The following is a 17,316-nucleotide window of genomic DNA, read 5'->3' on the forward strand; positions in this document are numbered from 1 at the left end:
CCATCTGAGGGGCCGGCTCCATCACCCAGACCCCTCCGAGGGGCCGACTCAGTCACCCAGTCCCCTCTGAGGGGGCCGGCTCCATCACCCAGACCCCTCCGAGGGGCCAGCTCCATCACCCAGTTCCCTCCGAGGGGCCAGCTCCATCACCCAGTCCCCTCTGAGGGGGCCAGCTCCATCACCCAGTTCCCTCCGAGGGGCCAGCTCCATCACCCAGTCCCCTCCGAGGGGCCGGCTCCATCACCCAGACCCCTCCTCCAAGGGGGCCGGCTCACATCACCCAGTCCCATCTGAGGGGCCGGCTCCATCACCCAGACCCCAGATCATGCAATCGTCGTGAGTGATACATGTTCCTGCACCAGGCCGCTGGCAGGTCCTTACTAGAACACCTGGCAGTCACAAGCCCACCTTCCTCAAGAGGGGAAAAACACAGAAATGGACAGATGTTCATTTGCCCAGCTTTGGCCTCTCAGGCCTCTATCCACCCTGGGCCCTACCCTGCTGAGTTCTCTCCTGTCCTAGCCCAGGAATTCAGAGTAAGTCATCTCTCTTCTTGGACCCTGAATCCCTCGGCTAAAATGCTAAAATGGGCCTGGAGAGATGGCTCAGTGTTTAAGAGCAGCGGCTGCTCTTCTGGGAACCCAGATCCATTTCCAGCACCCACATAGTGCCTTACAACTGTCTGTAACTCCAGCTTCCGGGGATCCAACACCCTCTTCTGGCTTCCATGGGCACCAGGCACACATATGATACAGACATGCCTTCATAGAAAACACCCATATGCATAAAATGAAAACGCAGGAACAAAGTCTTCGGACATACCATCTAAACGCCCCTAATCTTGTCTAAAATGCCGGAATGCCTCCTTCTTAAAATTATTTCATGTATCAAGTGGGGTGGTGAGGGGTACAATGACATATGAAGGTACATCCAGCCTAATGCTCACTCAAAACAGGGGTGGGAGTGCAGGGAGGGGAGTTGGGGCAGAGAACCCATCTATGGTTTTTCCTTAGACGAGCACTCCAAGACCAAAGGTTTCACCTCACCACAAGAGGGCAGTGCTGTCCACTACGGTGCGCTGTGGCCGGGTGGGACTGAAGCCTAGGCTAGCTGGCCTTTCCTTAGGTCTCACTAAGCAGATCTCACCATGGAGGGGCATGGGACCCACTGGGGCAGCCCCCTGAGCTTCCAGGCGGCCACTCCTGTGTCTCCACCTGTGGAGCAGGAAAACAGCACCCAGGTGGCAGAGCTATAGGGAAGCTATAGGCAGGACAGGATTTGGACATCTTTGGATCCCAAGCCAAAGGCCACGTTATCAGGGATCCGCTGAAGAAAAGGACTTCGCTGGAGCAGCCTGATGGTGTGTGATTTCCACAAATAGGCCGTCTGTGCTGTCTGGGCGCCAGAAACGAACCCATTGTGGTGTGCAGGTCTATAATCACAGCACTTCGGAGGTACAGGCAGGCTGTTAGTTCAAGCTTGTCCTCGGCTACATTGTAAGTTTGAGGCCAACTTGGGCTAAGTGAAACCAGTCTCAAACAAGCAAAACATACAAACACCAGAACCCTAAAAATTCTCAGCAGGCACCAGGCCAGCTGGGACAGCAAGGACACTGGAAATAGGAAACACGGGGCATTCACAGGTCACACATTGCTGTTTAATGACTAACCCTGAACAGGTCTCAGGAGGACTCTGGGACACCACACACACACACACACACACACACACACACACACACACACACACACGTGAGGTTTTCCACAGGGGTAGACATTTGGTATCTTCAAACCTCATAGATACTGAACAAGCCCAAAGTTCACTTTCTGTAGCTGGCCGGCCAAAGCCCATCACCAACTGCCTTTCGGAGGAGCGAAGGCCTTGAGCAGGCAGGCAGCGCTTACTGTACGGCACTCACCCTTCCTCAGCCTGTACTAAGGCACTCAGAACAAAGAACAGAGAGGTGTCAACAGGGACGGGCAGACCTGACCACCTCTGAAAAATAGCAAGCACCCCAGCTGCGCAGTCTGAGAGGGATCTGGCCGCCGCTGGGTCTCTTGTGAGGACACATACCAGCCAGGTGTCTCTCTTTGGGCTGGCCAGAGTTGTGGGTAGGTTTGAGAAGTCTTCATTTTTAGCCCTGGACAGAATGATGGTTTTGTTAGAGAATCCTCTGTCCTTTCTATTGTTTTTTTGTTTTGTTTTGTTTGGTTGGTTTTTTTGAGACAGAGTTTCTCTGTGTAGCCCTGGCTGTCCTGGAACTCGCTCTGTAGACCAGGCTGCCCTGGAACTCACAGAGCTCCGCCTGCCTCTGCCTCCCCAGTGCTGGGATGGAAGGCCTGCGCCACCACAAGGCACGAGGGGGTGTGGGTGATGTTTAAGGGTCAAAGACATTCTGTCCTTCTTGACAGTTCATCTGAAAGTGGTTCTAGTTGGGTATCCAGACCCCAAGAGGCTAAGAAACACACGCGCACACATTGGGCTCAGGGATCCAACACACCTAGGTGGCCAGGAACCCAGGACCTGAGCCCATCCCTCTTTTAGAAGGGACACCAAGTCGCCAGGCTCAGCCTCGGTGGCTTCTGTCCACAGTGTGGTAGATGAAGAGGTTCCAGCCACTGGTCACAGGTGATGGGCCACTTCCCAGAGGATCTGCAGGGCCATGGAGACACAGGCGAACTGGGCCAGGACATAGGCTCCAGAGCGGACACGTGGGTTCAGCTTGCCCAGGTAGGCTACCGTGTGCACCACACGGCCTGTGAGGACAACAAGGAAATGGATCCAGGCGATCAAAGGTTCGGGTCCCAGGAAGGAGTAGACGAAGCCCAGGAAGAGGAAGGGGTAGATAGTCTCCATGTCGTTGCGGTGGGCTCTGGGGGGCAGAGGGGTACAGTCAGCAGGCTTAGTTCTGGGACTCCCAATCCACCAGGGAACTCTTGAGGCTGCCAGATACCCCAATCCCTTGCTGGCCCATAAGCTAGAATGTGTAGGGCCAAGGGGGGCAGTGACGCTGAGCTTTTACCCAGATGTGGCTGAGGCTCAAAGCCCAGTTAACAGCTGGAGTAACGGGGCTCCTATGGGCCCAGTTCATCCCACCTTCCCCACACTGTCCCTTCTGACACCAAGGGAGGAGGACTCAGAGGGTAGGGTTGGGTGAGTGACAGGGATTCCCTGAGCCGGGCTGAGACATGCCTGCCCTATGAATGCAGGATTGGGACCCTGCCTGGTGCTGCCTCTGTCCCTTTCTGCCCCAAAAGCGGACTAAGCATCATCTTTGCCGGACTAACCATAGGATTCTTCCATTCACCAGCCCAGCTAAGCACAGGACTCTGGCCAGCCTTCCCTGCTTCACGCGTGCTATCCCACTCTTTCATAAGCATGTGTGGCGGGAAGGCTGCATCCAACCTTACCATAAATAATAACCAAGGAAGAAATCTCTCACTGGCTGTCACTCAATTTCCACGGCCCTGTTTATACTGCTGCCTCATTTAAAAATGAACCAGGCAGTCAAAGCCCGTCAACTAGGGACAGCGAATGCCTGGAGCCATCGATGACCGCTTAGATAAACAGTGGCCGAGCCATGACCTTCCCCAGGACAGGCTCCATCACTCAGTCTGAGGACTCCGGCTTCCAGCTGCAGCCCATCTGACCAGCGGCACCAGGCCACTGGCGAGCCCAGCCTGGCCCCAGCGCGGCTGTGGTGAACCACTACGGAGGCCTTCTTTTCCCACTGGAAAATGAGTCTTAGCAAGAGCCACCAGCAGCTTACTGAGTGAAAGGCAATAGAGGTAGAGCCCAGTAGAGGCCTGGAGCACCCAGCGCCCCAATGCTGCGGGGGTGGGGGTGGGGTGGCAGGGGACGGGGGCAGTAGTCAGGGCTGGAGAGATGTGTTAGAGCCTAAATGATGAGAAGCTGGCCAGGCAGAGGAAGAACCTTCTTGGGAAGTACCCAGCATACACAAAGGCCCTGTGGTAAGAAGAGCACAAGAATTCAGAATTGACCTGTTTGCTGAGGGAAGTGAGCAGGTGAGCAGGAGAGAGGCCTGGTAAGGGAGGAAAAGAAATTCAGCCAAGGGCATAAAAATTCTCAAGAAGGGCGGGGGGGGGGGGGGGAGGAATGTAGCTTAGCAGGCGGATTGCTTATCCCCCAGCTTTGCTTAGAATAGGGTGTGGTGGGAAAAATAACTACGGTCAAGGGTTCAAGGTCAGGGCTTGGAGAGCTGGTGGTGTCTCGTATAGAGGACCCAGGTTCGAATCTCAGCACCCACAGAGTGGGTCACAACCATGTGTGACTCCAGTTCCAGGGGATCTGATGCCCTCCTCTGACTTCTGAGGGTACCAGGTACCAGGCACACACATGGTGCACACATACATACATGCAAGTAAGCACATGTAAAATAAAAATAAATCTTGGTCATACTAGGCTAGTGAGTTGAGGCAGGCCTGGGCTGTATAAGTTTCTCTCTCTCTCTCTCTCTCTCTCTCTCTCTCTCTCTCTCTCTCTCTCTCTCTCTCTCTCTCTCTCTCACATACACACACACACACACACACACACCAGACATACCCATAAACCAACACCACAGCACCCCCCACATGCTTCTGTACACACAGCCACACACACACACACAAACACTACAGCCACACACAAACACACACACGCACACACAAGGGTGTGCACCCACACCCACCCACACACCCTTTTTCCAGCAGGGCCTGGAACTTTCTCAGGTAAGGCAGTCAGCCTCTCTCCCCTTGAGACCCATTCCTATGCCCTTCCTTCTCCTCACCGTGATCATGAACTTGTGACTGGACACAGGGAAAGCAGGTCTGTATGGCTGGTAAGATCAGCTCTCAGCCTGCTGGGGGATAGACCACAAGGATGTATGGCACCGGGTGATGGGCCTGGATGGACTCTGGGGGCTGATGACAGGGAAGGGTGGGAAACCTAAGAGCGGAAGCCATGCTGACTCCCCACGCAAGACAGTTCCTTCTCATCACATGGGTCACCAGAGATGGGGCAGGTTTCCCTCAGATCACAGCACCCGATGACACGGAGCAGTATCTACACAGCCTCTGTGTCTTAGTTATGGGAACACCTTGAAAGTCCATTGCAGAGAGATGCCTGCAGACGAGCTCTGCCTCCACAGGGCCTATGGGATGATTGTCACAGTGCCGGGGACCGCTTGAGGGGAGGGGCTCGGGTGCCAGACTGTCTGCTCCTTAAGACATGGGAGCTGAGGACCGGGGAGACGGCTCCATCTGTAAAGGGTCAGCTGTGTAAGCATGAAGAACCAAGTTCAAGCCCCAGAAGCCACATGAAAAACTATGTGTTCCTGTAATCCCAGCTCAGAGGAGTGGAGACAGGAAGCCCCATGGGCTAACCTAGTTCCAAGTTAAGAAGCTGTCTCAAAAACCAGTGGGACAGCACCTGAGAAATGGCAGCCTAGGCTGGCCCCCGGGCTCACAGGAGTACGAGCAAGGTGTGTTGAGTGAGAGTCAAGGCCAGGTGGTGGTGGTGGTGGTGGTGCACGCCTTTAATCCCAGAAGGGAGAGACAGGCGGACCTCTGTGAGTTCAAGGCCAGCCTGGTCTACAGAGTGAGTTCCAGGACAGCCAGGGTTACACAGAGAGACACCCTCTCTTGAACCTCCCTGTTCCCCCCACAAAATAAGAGAGTGAGAGTCAGGAGCCAGCTGTGCTGGCTTGCACTTGTATTCTGCACTTGGAAGGCTGAGGGAGGAGGTTTACCACGAGTCAGGAATTCAAAATCAGCCTCAACACCCTAGTAGCTTCGAAGTCAGTCTGGAGCTACGAAAGGCCCTATCCTAAAGATAATGTCGGAAGATGATGGCTCAGCGATTGGGAGCACTGGCTGCTCTTGCAGAGGATCGGCATGGTGACTCCCAACTGTCTGTAATGCCAGTTACAGGGGATCTGACGCCCTCTTCTGGTCTCTTTGGGCACTGCATGTATATAATACAAAACACCCATACACATAAAGAAAAATAATGATTTTTTTTAAAAAGTCTTGGTATATGACTTAGCTGGTATAACATTTGCCTTAGCAATAAAAGGTCCTGGTTTCAGTCCCCAGCAGTACATAAACCAGAGGTGGTGACACAAGCCTCTATTTCTAGCACTTAGGAGGTAGAGCCAGGAGGGGCAGAAGTCCAAGGTTACCTTCAGCTGGAGAGTTAGAGGCCAGCCTGGGCTACGGGGGACTCTATCTCAAAAACCAAACCAAACCAGGTTGAGAACAAATGTGACCAAACCTGAAGATCAGGGACAGGAGTGATCCCTGCTCTGTGGCAGGTCCCTGGTTGGGGAGGCGGGCCACCTCCTTGATTCCTCACCAGGCAGCAAAGGGGTGGCCCACGTGGGAAAGGTGGCTGGGAGCTCCCACCCAGGGCCTCCCTCCCTCATCTGTTAGAAGCTACAATGGGCCGCACGAGGCCACGGCAGCAGTGCCTGGGGCAGGGAAGAATGGGGAAATCCGGATGTTGAAAAAATAAGGCTCACCTCTCCTCCCCTGCTACAGTCTCCAAACAGAGGCGTGGAAGGCGTCACATACTGGGAGGCAGGGAGAAATGTGTCATTTCAGTAATGACCAGCATTCTGAGGCAAAAAGTCACCCAAAACCAGTTCCCACCAGACGAGACTTGCACAGCCCCCTGTGGCTTCGGGCCTGCCCCTCACCCTCCCTCTGTAACAGAGCTGTCTTACTGCTCAGTGGGGAGAGACCTCTGGTGACCCCGGGTCAGGGCAGTGACAGCAGCTGGCGGCAACATGTTACCTCTCTCCCAGCTCGTCACCCTTGCTGCACAGGTACATGAGCTCAGGGTGCAAGGAGGACGGCTGCTCGGTGCCATAGGCAAAGGGAAGGGAAATCGGTAAGGGGTGGGGGCTGAGGCCTGGGTTGAAGCTTTGCCTCCTGACAGAAGGCAGAAGGCGTTTACAGCCTCAGGGCCAGACCTTGGCACACCCTTCTATCTCTATAGATAACAACACTCTCCACGGAGTGCTGGGGTGCTGTGGGTGTTGGTACCCAGAAAATAAGGAAAAGCAGCCTTAAATTTGTTACCACCACCCTCATCGTCGCCACCCCCAAATCATCAGCCCTGGCCTGGACACAACTGTGACTGCTCCTCATTCTCCTTGGGCTGACAACTCTGCTTTCCCCCTACCGTGGTCACCTGGCCCAAGCAAAGTCACCAGAAGCCTTGATGATCCTCTAGATTCTACCCAGAGGCCAGGCAGTGCCATGGAACTATCTCAAAATGACAACCTGGACCTATGCCCACCCTACCTAACCCTAGTGAGGAATAGGGCTTCCGCCAGAGGTCCCCAACTCTGGCTGCTACCAAGGAACTGAGCCCACAGGCAGGTGTCCCTTCCTCTCTTGAGTCCATGTCCCCTACTGATAAATGGACAGGCAGGATATCATTTTCAGAACATAGGAAGTCAGCACCCAGGGGCCAAATCTCTTGGCAAACTGCTTCTTTCTTTAGGCTAAAAGCCCAAACGGTAAGAAACAGATAAAATTTGGGTCAGGTGTCCCCCCAGGGGGAACAGTCCTGTGTGCGAATTGACACACAGCTGCAGGTGAACACATTTCCATCTGCAAGTGCGGGCAGGTGTCCGGGGACGAGAATGTGGCTGGCACCTGCCCAGCAACCCCGCCTGGGGCAGCAAGGGAATGAAAGGAAGAAGAGACACAGAAAAGCTGGGGTCAGCAGGCCACTCGCTCTCCACCGGATGCTTACAGAACAGGGGAGGGGTCAGGAGGTCTGTGTAGCAGATCAGTCTCTGCCTGTAAACCCTTAAGGAGGCTACAGTTGCTAGTCTTTATACATCCCGCCAACGTTCGCACTGGGACCAAAGGAAGGCTTTGCCCATCCCCAGGCCTCACCTGAGGAAGGTTTTGTCATCCTCATGGGTCTGAGGCTAAAGCCTTTGGCATGGTCATGCCCATGTCAACAATACATGTTCACTCAGGGCCTCCTTCACTAACCCTTCCTGTCTCATGTTGGCCGTGCAAGCCTCTATGGTATATTGTACAGCTAAGGCTGGCCTCGAACTCCTGATCCTGCCGCCCCCACCTCCTCAGTGCTGGAATTCCAGGTGAGGCCACTACAGGTGGCCTCAGTTCCATTCTTCCCCCAGGACTCGAGAGGCAGAGGCAGGCGGATCTCTGTGAGTTCAAAGCCAGCCCGGTCTACGAGATCTAGTTCCAGGACAGCCAGAGCTACATAGTGAGACTCTTATCTCGAAAAAAAAAATTAAGTTAACGTTATCTATTTTATTTTCTGTATGAGTACTTTTGCCTACACGTATGCATGTGCACCACATGTGTGCCTAATGCCTGAGATCAGACAAGGGCATCCTGTGGGGGCTGGGACTCAAACCTGAGTCCTCTGCAAGAGTGACGAGTGCTCTTAAGGACCCTCTCTCTCCAGCCCCCTGAGTTCCATTCTTAAACCTGGTTCCTGATTGCCCCAGGGCCAGCCTGGCTTGTCTCCAGCATGTGCTAATCTACAAGGCAGATTTATGCATGACCCAGGATCCAGGCTACATGCTTCCTGTGTTCACAGCCCTGTGGCCTGGGGCACCTGCCCTGGTTCTAATATTTAACTGTTCTCTCTCTCTATCTCTCTCTCCTCCCTCTCTCCTCTCTCTCTCTCTCTCTCTCTCTCTCTCTCTCCTCTCTCTCTCCTCTCTCCCTCCCTCTCTCTCTCTCCTCTCTCTCCTCTCTGTCCCTCCCTCTCTCTCCTCTCTCTCTCTCCTCTCTCTCCTCTCTCTCCTCTCTCTCCTCTCTCTCCTCCTCTCTCTCTCTCTCTCTCTCTCTCTCTCTCTCTCTCTCTCTCTCTCTCTCTCGCCAGTTCCTAGTGGTGGTCTCAGTTCTGCACCCTCAGCTGACACACTTTCTTCTTTGAGACAGGGTCTAATCTCTCGGCACAGCTCTGGCTGGCTTGAAACCCACTGTATAGATCAGACTGAACTCAAACTCACACACAGCCTCCTGCCTGCACCTCCCAAGTACCAGGATTAAAAAGATATGCTACCACAAGTAGCTGGCTTCTTTCCTTCCTTCCTTTTGTCAGGCAGGGTCTCACGTAGGCCAGGCTAGCCTCCAACTCTTATTTTATGTAAGCCCTTTACCAACCTGGGCTTCATCTTCTATCCTCAGCTGTCTGTGATGCTCTAAAGAGTCAGGAGGGTTCTCGGCTACCCAGGTGCTGGGCTCCCCCCCCCCCCCCAAGCACCTAGCAAGTCCTGCCTGAAGCCTCACGGGCGGATGGACGGTAGCAGTATTAGGTAGGAATGTTCAGAAAATGCTCTCGGAATACGAACCACTTAAGCTTCAGTACTAGAGAGTATAAGAAATCAAATCCAGCTACAGAGACGGCTCAGGGGTCAGGCACACTTATTTCTCCTGCACAGGATCACTGGGATCAATTCCCAGCACCCATGCGGAAGCTCACAACCATCTGTAACTCCAGTTCCAAGAGATCCAATGGGTACATAAGGGTGCCTAGACCTGCATGCAGGGAAAACATTCATACACATAGAGTAAAGTAAATATAAAAGAAATATTAAAAAAGAAGGAGAAAAATCCTCCTGGGTAGGTGGGACCGCTGGGGTTCCTTAGAGTTCCTTTGTCTTCCCTGGACAAGGTTATGCCTTTAGGAGGCAACAAAACACAACCTGCCGGGCGGTGGTGGCGCACGCCTTTAATCCCAGCACTCGGGAGGCAGAGGCAGGCGGATCTCTGTGAGTTCGAGACCAGCCTGGTCTACAAGAGCTAGTTCCAGGACAGGCTCCAAAACCACAGAGAAACCCTGTCTCGAAAAACCAAAAAAAAAAAAAAAAAAAAACCAAAAAAAAAAAAAAACCTGTCAGCTCTTGCTGACAGCTGGCTGAGATGGCTGCCTGGGCCACTCAGTCTTTCCTTCTCAGTGGCTCAGAATGGCCTGGACAACCATGAGTCACCAATATGGGGTCACAGTTGTGCAAGGCCAGTGCCTGCCACAGAGGGTGCTCGTTAAACAACGAATGGCCGAGGATCTGACGAAACACATGCAGACCAGCCTGCATTTCATTCTGTGGGAAAGGATAGGGTGGCCTGGAGTTCCACTTCCTAGGCCACACTGTTGTCATTTTTCAAACCCACAAGTGTGTACTTTACTGACAATGACGAACACAAACATAAGGAAACCCTCCCCAAACTTTGTCTGCAGAGGGGAATTCTGTTATGGAAGTGGCACAGCCCCACCCATCCCTGCCTGTGATGCCAGGGGATCTGCTGGAAGCTGTGTATGTGGTCTGTTTCACGTCTCACCAGATCCAGCTGCCCATCTTCCTTGCTTCCATCACCCCAGTGCCCCCTCCTCATTCTGGATCACCGATGAGACAGGAAAGGAAGGTCCCCCAAACTAAAAACTGAGCCAGCTGCTAAAAATCGGCTTTCCGTCTGGAAGAGATTTACACAGCCAAGATGTTTTTGTTTTGCTTTCCTTCTTTTTTTTTTTTTTTTTTTTTGGAGACAGGGTTTCTCTGTGTAGCGCTGGCTGTCATAGAACTCACTCTGTAGAGCAGGTTGGCCTCAAACTCACAGAGATCTACCTGCCTCTATCTCCTGAGTGCTGGGATTAAAGGTTGTTTTTCTTTATGAGACTGGGCTTTACCTATAGTCAAACCAGCCTGGAACCCAAAGCAATCCTCCTACGTCAGCCTTGGCATCATGGGTGTGTGTCACTCACTATACCTAGCCTCAAGACTCACTCTAAAACCTTTACATTTGGGGGGAGTGCACACGGAGACAAGTCAGAGATCCACCTACAGGCATGACTCTCTACTAGCAGAGGCTGGTCTTGAACCCCCGACATTCCTGCCTCCCAGATTCCATACCTCCCAAATGCTGAGCTCAGAGATATGAGCCACTATATCGCACTTGTATTTCTTTATCTGATGTTTTCTTCGAATGCTCTCACTCTGTGCTTGGTCTGGAGCTCTGGTCGAGCTTCCTGCTTCCACCTCCCAGGTTGTTGTTTTTTTTAAATATTTATTATTTATTTATTATGTATACAATATTCTGTCTGTGTGTATGTCTACAGGCCAGAAGAGGGCACCAGACCTCATTACAGATGGTTGTGAGCCACCATGTGGTTGCTGGGAATTGAACTCAGGACCTTTAGGAAGAGCAGGCAATGCTCATAACCACTGAGCCATCTCTCCAGCTCCAACCTCCCAGGTTTTGACATCTTAGATGTTCACCACCAACCTTGAACTAACTCTAATTCTAGATCGGGAGGATTTTCTTTTCCAAGGCAAATGTAATGTGTAAACCATAATTGTCCAAGGAAATCAGGCCCATGGAGGCCCTTAGGGGACTCCGGTACAGACAGGTAGCAGCCAGGTCCTAGACACTCTCAGGTACTCACCTGAGGCAGCGCTCCACATCTGGATCACTCCTGTAGAACTGGAGGCCTCCATGTTTCAGGGCATCCTCCGGGTTGGCAAAAGCCTGCAACACATTGGCCGAGGGTCACTCTCCCTGAAGAGGTCCTTGTCTGAGGACAGAGCTCAGGGGCTAGGTAACAGCTACTACACGCCCTACAGACCATTCAGCCTGCTCCCCTGTGGACCAAAGCTTATGCCGGGGAAAGCACTCTCCCACCCGTCTCTTGGGCTTGTAGGTTGAGAGATCATTAACCTGGGGCTCAGTGTGACTAGCTAGCCTCGCACACTCAGGAGGGGCTCAGCGTGACTAGCTAGCCTCGCACACTCAGGAGGGACTCAGCGTGACTGGCTAGCCTCGCACACTCAGGAGGGGCTCAGTGTGACTGGCTAGCCTCGCACACTCAGGAGAGGCTCAGTGTGACTGGCTAGCCTCACACACTCAGGAGGGGCTCAGTGTGACTGGCTAGCCTCACACACTCAGGAGGGGCTCAGTGTGACTGGCTAGCCTTGCACACCCAGGAGGGGCTCAGCGTGACTGGCTAGCCTTGCACACCCAGGAGGGGCTCAGCGTGACTAGCTAGCCTTGCACACCCAGGAGGGGCTCAGCATGACTAGCTAGCCTTGCACACCCAGGAGGGGCTCAGCGTGACTAGCTAGCCTTGCACACTCAGGAGGGGCTCAGCGTGACTAGCTAGCCTTGCACAATCAGAAGGGACTCAGCGTGACTGGCTAGCCTTCCACACTCAGGAGGGGCTCAGCGTGCTGGCTAGCCTTGCACACTCAGGAGGGGCTCAATGTGACTAGATAGCATAGCACACTCAGGAGGGGCTCAGAATATGTATCCATAGTACTGTGTCTGCCTAGCATGCATGAGTCCCTAGGTTCTAGTCCAAGAATCTCAAAAAATAATTTAAAATATTTAGCAGAGTGTGGTGGCTCACGCCTTTAATTCCAGCACTCCAGAGACTGAGGTAGGCAATCTCTGTGAGTTCGAGGGCAGCCTGGTCTATGTGGTAAGACCCTGTTTCAGAAGATTAAAAACAAACAGACAAGCTAGAGAGGTGTTGGAGAGCCTGATCAGACACTCAACCCCTCCCTGACCACCAGGCTCTGCAGCTTCCGGCTGCTGGGATAAAACGGAGCACCTGAGCCTCCGCGGAAGAGCAGGGCAGCTGGAGGGGGCCGGAAAGACAGTAGAGGCCAAAGGTCACATTTTTGCCTTTGGGGACTTGTGACTCACTGGCAGCTACTCCCTGCTGCAGCGCCAGGCAAATTCTCCCCCCCCCCCCCATCAACTCTGGTGACAGCTGAGTCAACTCTTCTAAACATGGGGTGCTTCACTCTGTTCTGTCCCTGGAGCCCCAGCTGTGGCCTGCTCCTGCCCTGCTCTGAAGAAAATGTAAAATGGCATTATAAGGCCGAGAACTCCCACCCAGAATTACCCCTTGCTGGTTCCCAAGTCCCCCAACCCTGAGGGCCAGGCTTTGCCACCAGTAGAGCCCCAGCGGTCAGCTACTGGGGAGCCACTTCTAGTAGGTCAAGGAGCATAGACTCCCAGGAAGGACCTAGGCCGCTGCTGTTCACATCAGATTCCAGCAGGAAGCAGTCTTACAGACCAGAGTGGTGTCACCTTCGCCATTCAGGTCTCTAGGTTCACAGAGCCAGACACTGAGCTCCCAGTCGCCCAGGTCCCCAGGCCTGTGGGGAGAGGACGTTGAGCCTGTCCCCATTCTCTCTGCAGAGGGTGATCCTCTGGTTCCTCTTGGCAGAAAGGAGAGGCACCCGAGGAGCCCCAGGGCCCAAAGCAGGGGCCCCTGTATCTGGAGTTATGGGGGATGGAGACCAGGAGGAAGTGAGGCTCAGGAACCAGACACTAAGCTTCAGGGGATGGAAGGAGCCCCAGGAAGACAGCATCTCCTCAGCCCCGTGGGAAAAATGAGGTAACCTAACTTTCTCTGCCTCCTCCAGGCTCTGGTGGTAATTTAGGGCTCAGATTTGGTGCCTCTGCAAAGGGGACAAGGACAGAGTATAGCGATCTCTGCCTGGCATCCGTGTCCTACATCCCAGGACAGACTAAACAGGAGAACCAGAGGCAGCCAGTAAGTGGTGGCCTTGCCTTTATTCCTGCCAGTAAGTGCCCTTAGGGGCTGAACCCCGCGGGAGGGCAAGAGTCCCACCCAGGGACCCCACCCGCACCCTGTCCACGCTGCCTTTGGACTGGACAAAGGCTGCTTTTGAAAAGGCAACAAATACTTCGTGCAATTCTGCTTTCCAGCGGCTTCCAGGGGTTCATCCAATGCGGAGGAATGGGTCGGAGTGTCCTGGCCACTCCCACCGGCTCCATGTGGGCTTTTTGCTGCTGTTTCCTTCCCCTGGACTGGGATCACAGAGTGTTGTATGTGACCCCTCTGGCTAGGACCAAACCTCAGAGGCTGCCGTGAGTCTGTGTGTGGCGTCCACGGGGAGTGGGAATTTCCACGGAAAGACTTCTGGGGCTCCTGATTTACCGGTTCCCACTCCACCCAGATATGAAATCCCTCCCTGTCTGCCGGGAAACCGCCAGGTCAGAACACCTATCTCTTGTTGTCAGAGTTCCTGTGTTCCACGTGCGTCTCCTGGTGGAGGTCGCTTCCCCTGGTGTTGAGAGAGGAAACCCCGGGTGCTCTCAGACCGGCAGGTTCAGGAGCCGAAGCCCAGCATTCAGAAGGGCTGCAGCGGCAGCTTTGACATAGCTACTTTTGCACGCTGGCAAACACACCTCCCCACGTTATTCGGCTCCCAGAGTTTCTTGCCGGGGGGGGGGGGGGGAGCAGCAGAGTGCTAATCCCCTCACACACTCCCGCTCACACACACCCCAGGTCACGTACCTTCTTCCGAAGCCTGGTGTAGCCTGTGATGACACCCACCGCGTACATCTTGATAACCAGCAGTGTGCCGCAGAGCAGGAAGGCCGGGAGCGCCTGGCCGTTCTCCATCACCAGGCCCAGAGAAGGCATCTCAGCAGGTCTGGGCTCCAACTCCAGGACACGAGGACTGACTGAGGCTGAGACTGTCCCACTAGGCAGTCTGTGGAGAGGAGGAGAAGGAGGCGGGCCAACCCTGAAGAGGCGGTCACCCCCGCCCACTCCCCGCCCACCCTGAACAAACCACAGCAGGGCCCCCTGCTCCAAGAAAGAAAGAAACGGGGACTTCTGCTCCTAGTGCTGGGAGAGTCAGAGGAATGGAGGTGTCCCCACGCCATCCTTGGCTCTGGACCACTGTTCCCTGGCAAGGCCTCAGACTTCCTAATCTGTTTCTCATCCTAACTCCAGCTCATCGACCTCCGCTTTGGAAGTTGTCACTGACCCATGCCCACCTTCCAGCAGGAGGGCAGGTAGAGGGCAGGAGAACTAGGCCATCTGTGCTAATGTCTCTGTGATGCTAAACACGCATTCACGGAGGCGGACTGCCTCTACAAGCTGGATGGTGAGACAGGTCCTTCCACCATCTAGCAGGAACAGACCTCCACTTCCCAGTTCAAATCTGTGGGGGGGGGTCATTTGGGTGTGTACTGTGCAGGTGGGTGAGGGTATACATGTGTGTGGAAGCCCGTAGCTGACTTCACATGACTTCCTCTATCGCCCACCACCTTTTTTAAAGTTTCTTTTAAAATTACATTTATTTAGTGTGTGCGCGTGTGTGTGCCCTGGCTGGCCTGGAACTCACAGAGATCCACCTGCCTCTGCCTCCCGAGTGCTGGGATTAAAGGTGTGCACCACCACAGAAACCAGGTACCACATAAATCACTTATGCCTGTGATCCCAGCACTCAAGATGTAGACACCAGATCAGGAGCTCAAGGTCATCCCCCCGCTACGTAGTGAATTTGAGGCCAGCCTGAGACATATTAATGCCTACTTCAAAAAATAAGGGCTATTGAGATGGCTCAGTAGGAAAAAGTGCCTGCCACCAAGCATGAAAGTGGGCTTCATTCCCAGCCTCACATGGTGGAAGGAGGGAAGTGACTGAGGCAGGTTGTCTGACCGCGGGCATACACACAGATTATAAAATAAACGTAAAAAGGATTAAAGCGGTAAAATACTTCTGTCTACAAGACCCAGTGACAGCATCTGCCATGCAGTCGCTACCCCTTGCTTAGAGCCCCAGAGCCTCAGTTTCCCCTCCTCAGAATGGGGCTAATGGTTCCTGCCTAGCTGGATTGGCAGGGGGAAGTCCTTGCTGCTGGGGGAAGTTGTGAGGCTTCAGGCTATACCTTACTTAAGAACTAAAGATGTGCTTGATAAGACAGTGTCTGTGTTTCCAAAGAACAGGGTCACCATGCCAGGCTTGGGAGCTCTTGACAGATAGAGCTCTCCCAGGAAAATAGGCTCAGTGCGGTCCACTTGTCCTGAGGCATGCTTTATCATCTGTGGCTACAGGATGGGGAGCTGAGCGAGTAGCCAGCTTTCTGCTGTTTGCTAGGGATCTGCTTCTGGTAACCACCTTCACAAAGGTAAAGCACCTTGTCAGGCACGAGGGGTCTCCTCTGACCTCCATATTTGTGCTGTAGTACTTGAGGGTATGCCTGCACTCTTACACACACACACACACACACACACACACGCACACACGCACGCACACGCACATACACTCAGCCCGGTGGCACACACCCTATATTCCCAGCACTCCAGAGGTAGAGGCAGAGGTATCAGAGGTTCAAGGCCAACCTTGACAACACCTTGAGTTTCAGGCCGCCCTGGACTACACAAGGCTCAGAGAACTTGCTAAGCATCACCACGAGAACCCAAGTTCAAATCCTCAGCTCCCATGTATGGGCAAGTAAGTAGCCCCAGTGCTGTCCAGGGCAAAGGCGGGAGAGGCACTGGGCTTGCAGGGGAGAGGCAGGAGGGGCACTACTCTGGGTGTGGTGAGAGATGATTGTTATTCTTTTTTTGGGGGGGTTTTTTTTTCGAGACAGGGTTTCTCTGTGGCTTTGGAGTCTGTCCTGGAACTAGCTCTTGTAGACCAGGCTGGTCTCGAACTCACAGAGATCCGCCTGCCTCTGCCTCCCGAGTGCTGGGATTAAAGGCGTGTGCCACCACTGCCCGGCTTATTCTTTTTTAAAAAATGCTGCAAGATCCCTGGTGGCAGTAGGCAGCAGAAATGTTGTAGGTCCCAAAAGGTGGTGGCGGGCCATGTGGTGGCAGGCAGCGGGCACTGGGAGCAGCCAGTCCCAGGCAGAAATGGCTGCCGGTCCCAGAGCGGTGGCCCGAGCGGTGGCCCAAGCGGCGGCGGGCCATGTGGCAGCAGACAGCGGGCCCTGGGAGCAGCCAGTCCCAGGCAGAGACATCTGCTGGTCCCCGAGCTATGACTGGTTCCAGGCAGGGAGATACATGGTGGGCGGGCAGAAGACAGAAACATGGATAGACACGACATGCAGGGTGAGGCTAAATGTTTATTCAGGGGGTTATGGAGGAGGAAGGGTAAAGGGGGGGATAGAGAGAGAGGGAGAAGAAAGAGAGAGAGAGAGGGAGGGAGGGAGGGAGGGAGGGAGGGAGGGAGAAAGAGGAGGAGAAAGAGACAGAGAAGGGGGAAGCAGAGAAGTGGGGAGAGAGGCAAAAGCAAAGCTGCCTCTCTGAGAGGAAGATGGAAAAGAGAAAAAGCTCAGGCCGGAAGTTGAAGATCAGCCTGCCTCAGTGGATGGGGAGGGGGAATGGGTGTGGCTTGTCTCTTAAAGGGACCAAAACCATATCCGAGTCATGGCACCATTTGTTATTCTTAAAAAATAAATATATGGAGGGGTTCCCAGCGGCAGCGGGAAGCCACGCGGCAGAACCCCAATGCAGCGGGCGCATGTGAGCAGACCCATGGAGCCATAAAAGC

At 53.9% G+C, this 17,316-nt stretch overlaps 1 protein-coding gene across 1 annotated transcript; it reads right to left on the minus strand.

The window, feature by feature from the left end:
* Positions 1-304: 304 nt before the first annotated feature.
* Positions 305-14,526, minus strand: Ptges (prostaglandin E synthase). The gene is made up of 3 exons (XM_075985726.1): positions 14,323-14,526; positions 11,437-11,519; positions 305-2,869 (listed from the first exon to the last, which is right to left on the minus strand). Exons 1-3 carry the CDS (start codon positions 14,449-14,451, stop codon positions 2,620-2,622), a joined length of 462 nt encoding a protein of 153 aa, XP_075841841.1. The 5' UTR covers positions 14,452-14,526; the 3' UTR covers positions 305-2,619.
* Between the last annotated feature and the right edge of the window lie 2,790 nt (positions 14,527-17,316).

The sequence above is a fragment of the Microtus pennsylvanicus genome, chromosome 9 (assembly GCF_037038515.1).
Source record: "Microtus pennsylvanicus isolate mMicPen1 chromosome 9, mMicPen1.hap1, whole genome shotgun sequence".
Lineage (NCBI taxonomy): Eukaryota > Metazoa > Chordata > Mammalia > Rodentia > Cricetidae > Microtus > Microtus pennsylvanicus.

What these genes read in the sequence shown, in the direction of transcription:
- Ptges (XM_075985726.1), bottom strand. Translation starts at nt 14,451, where the DNA reads ATGCCTTCTCTGGGCCTGGTGATGGAGAACGGCCAGGCGCTCCCGGCC. An exon ending in ACACCAGGCTTCGGAAGAAG is followed by an intron (nt 11,520 to 14,322) that starts GTACGTGACCTG and finishes AATGTGTTGCAG; the next exon opens with GCTTTTGCCAACCCGGAGGA. An exon ending in GATGTGGAGCGCTGCCTCAG is followed by an intron (nt 2,870 to 11,436) that starts GTGAGTACCTGA and finishes TCTGCCCCCCAG; the next exon opens with AGCCCACCGCAACGACATGG.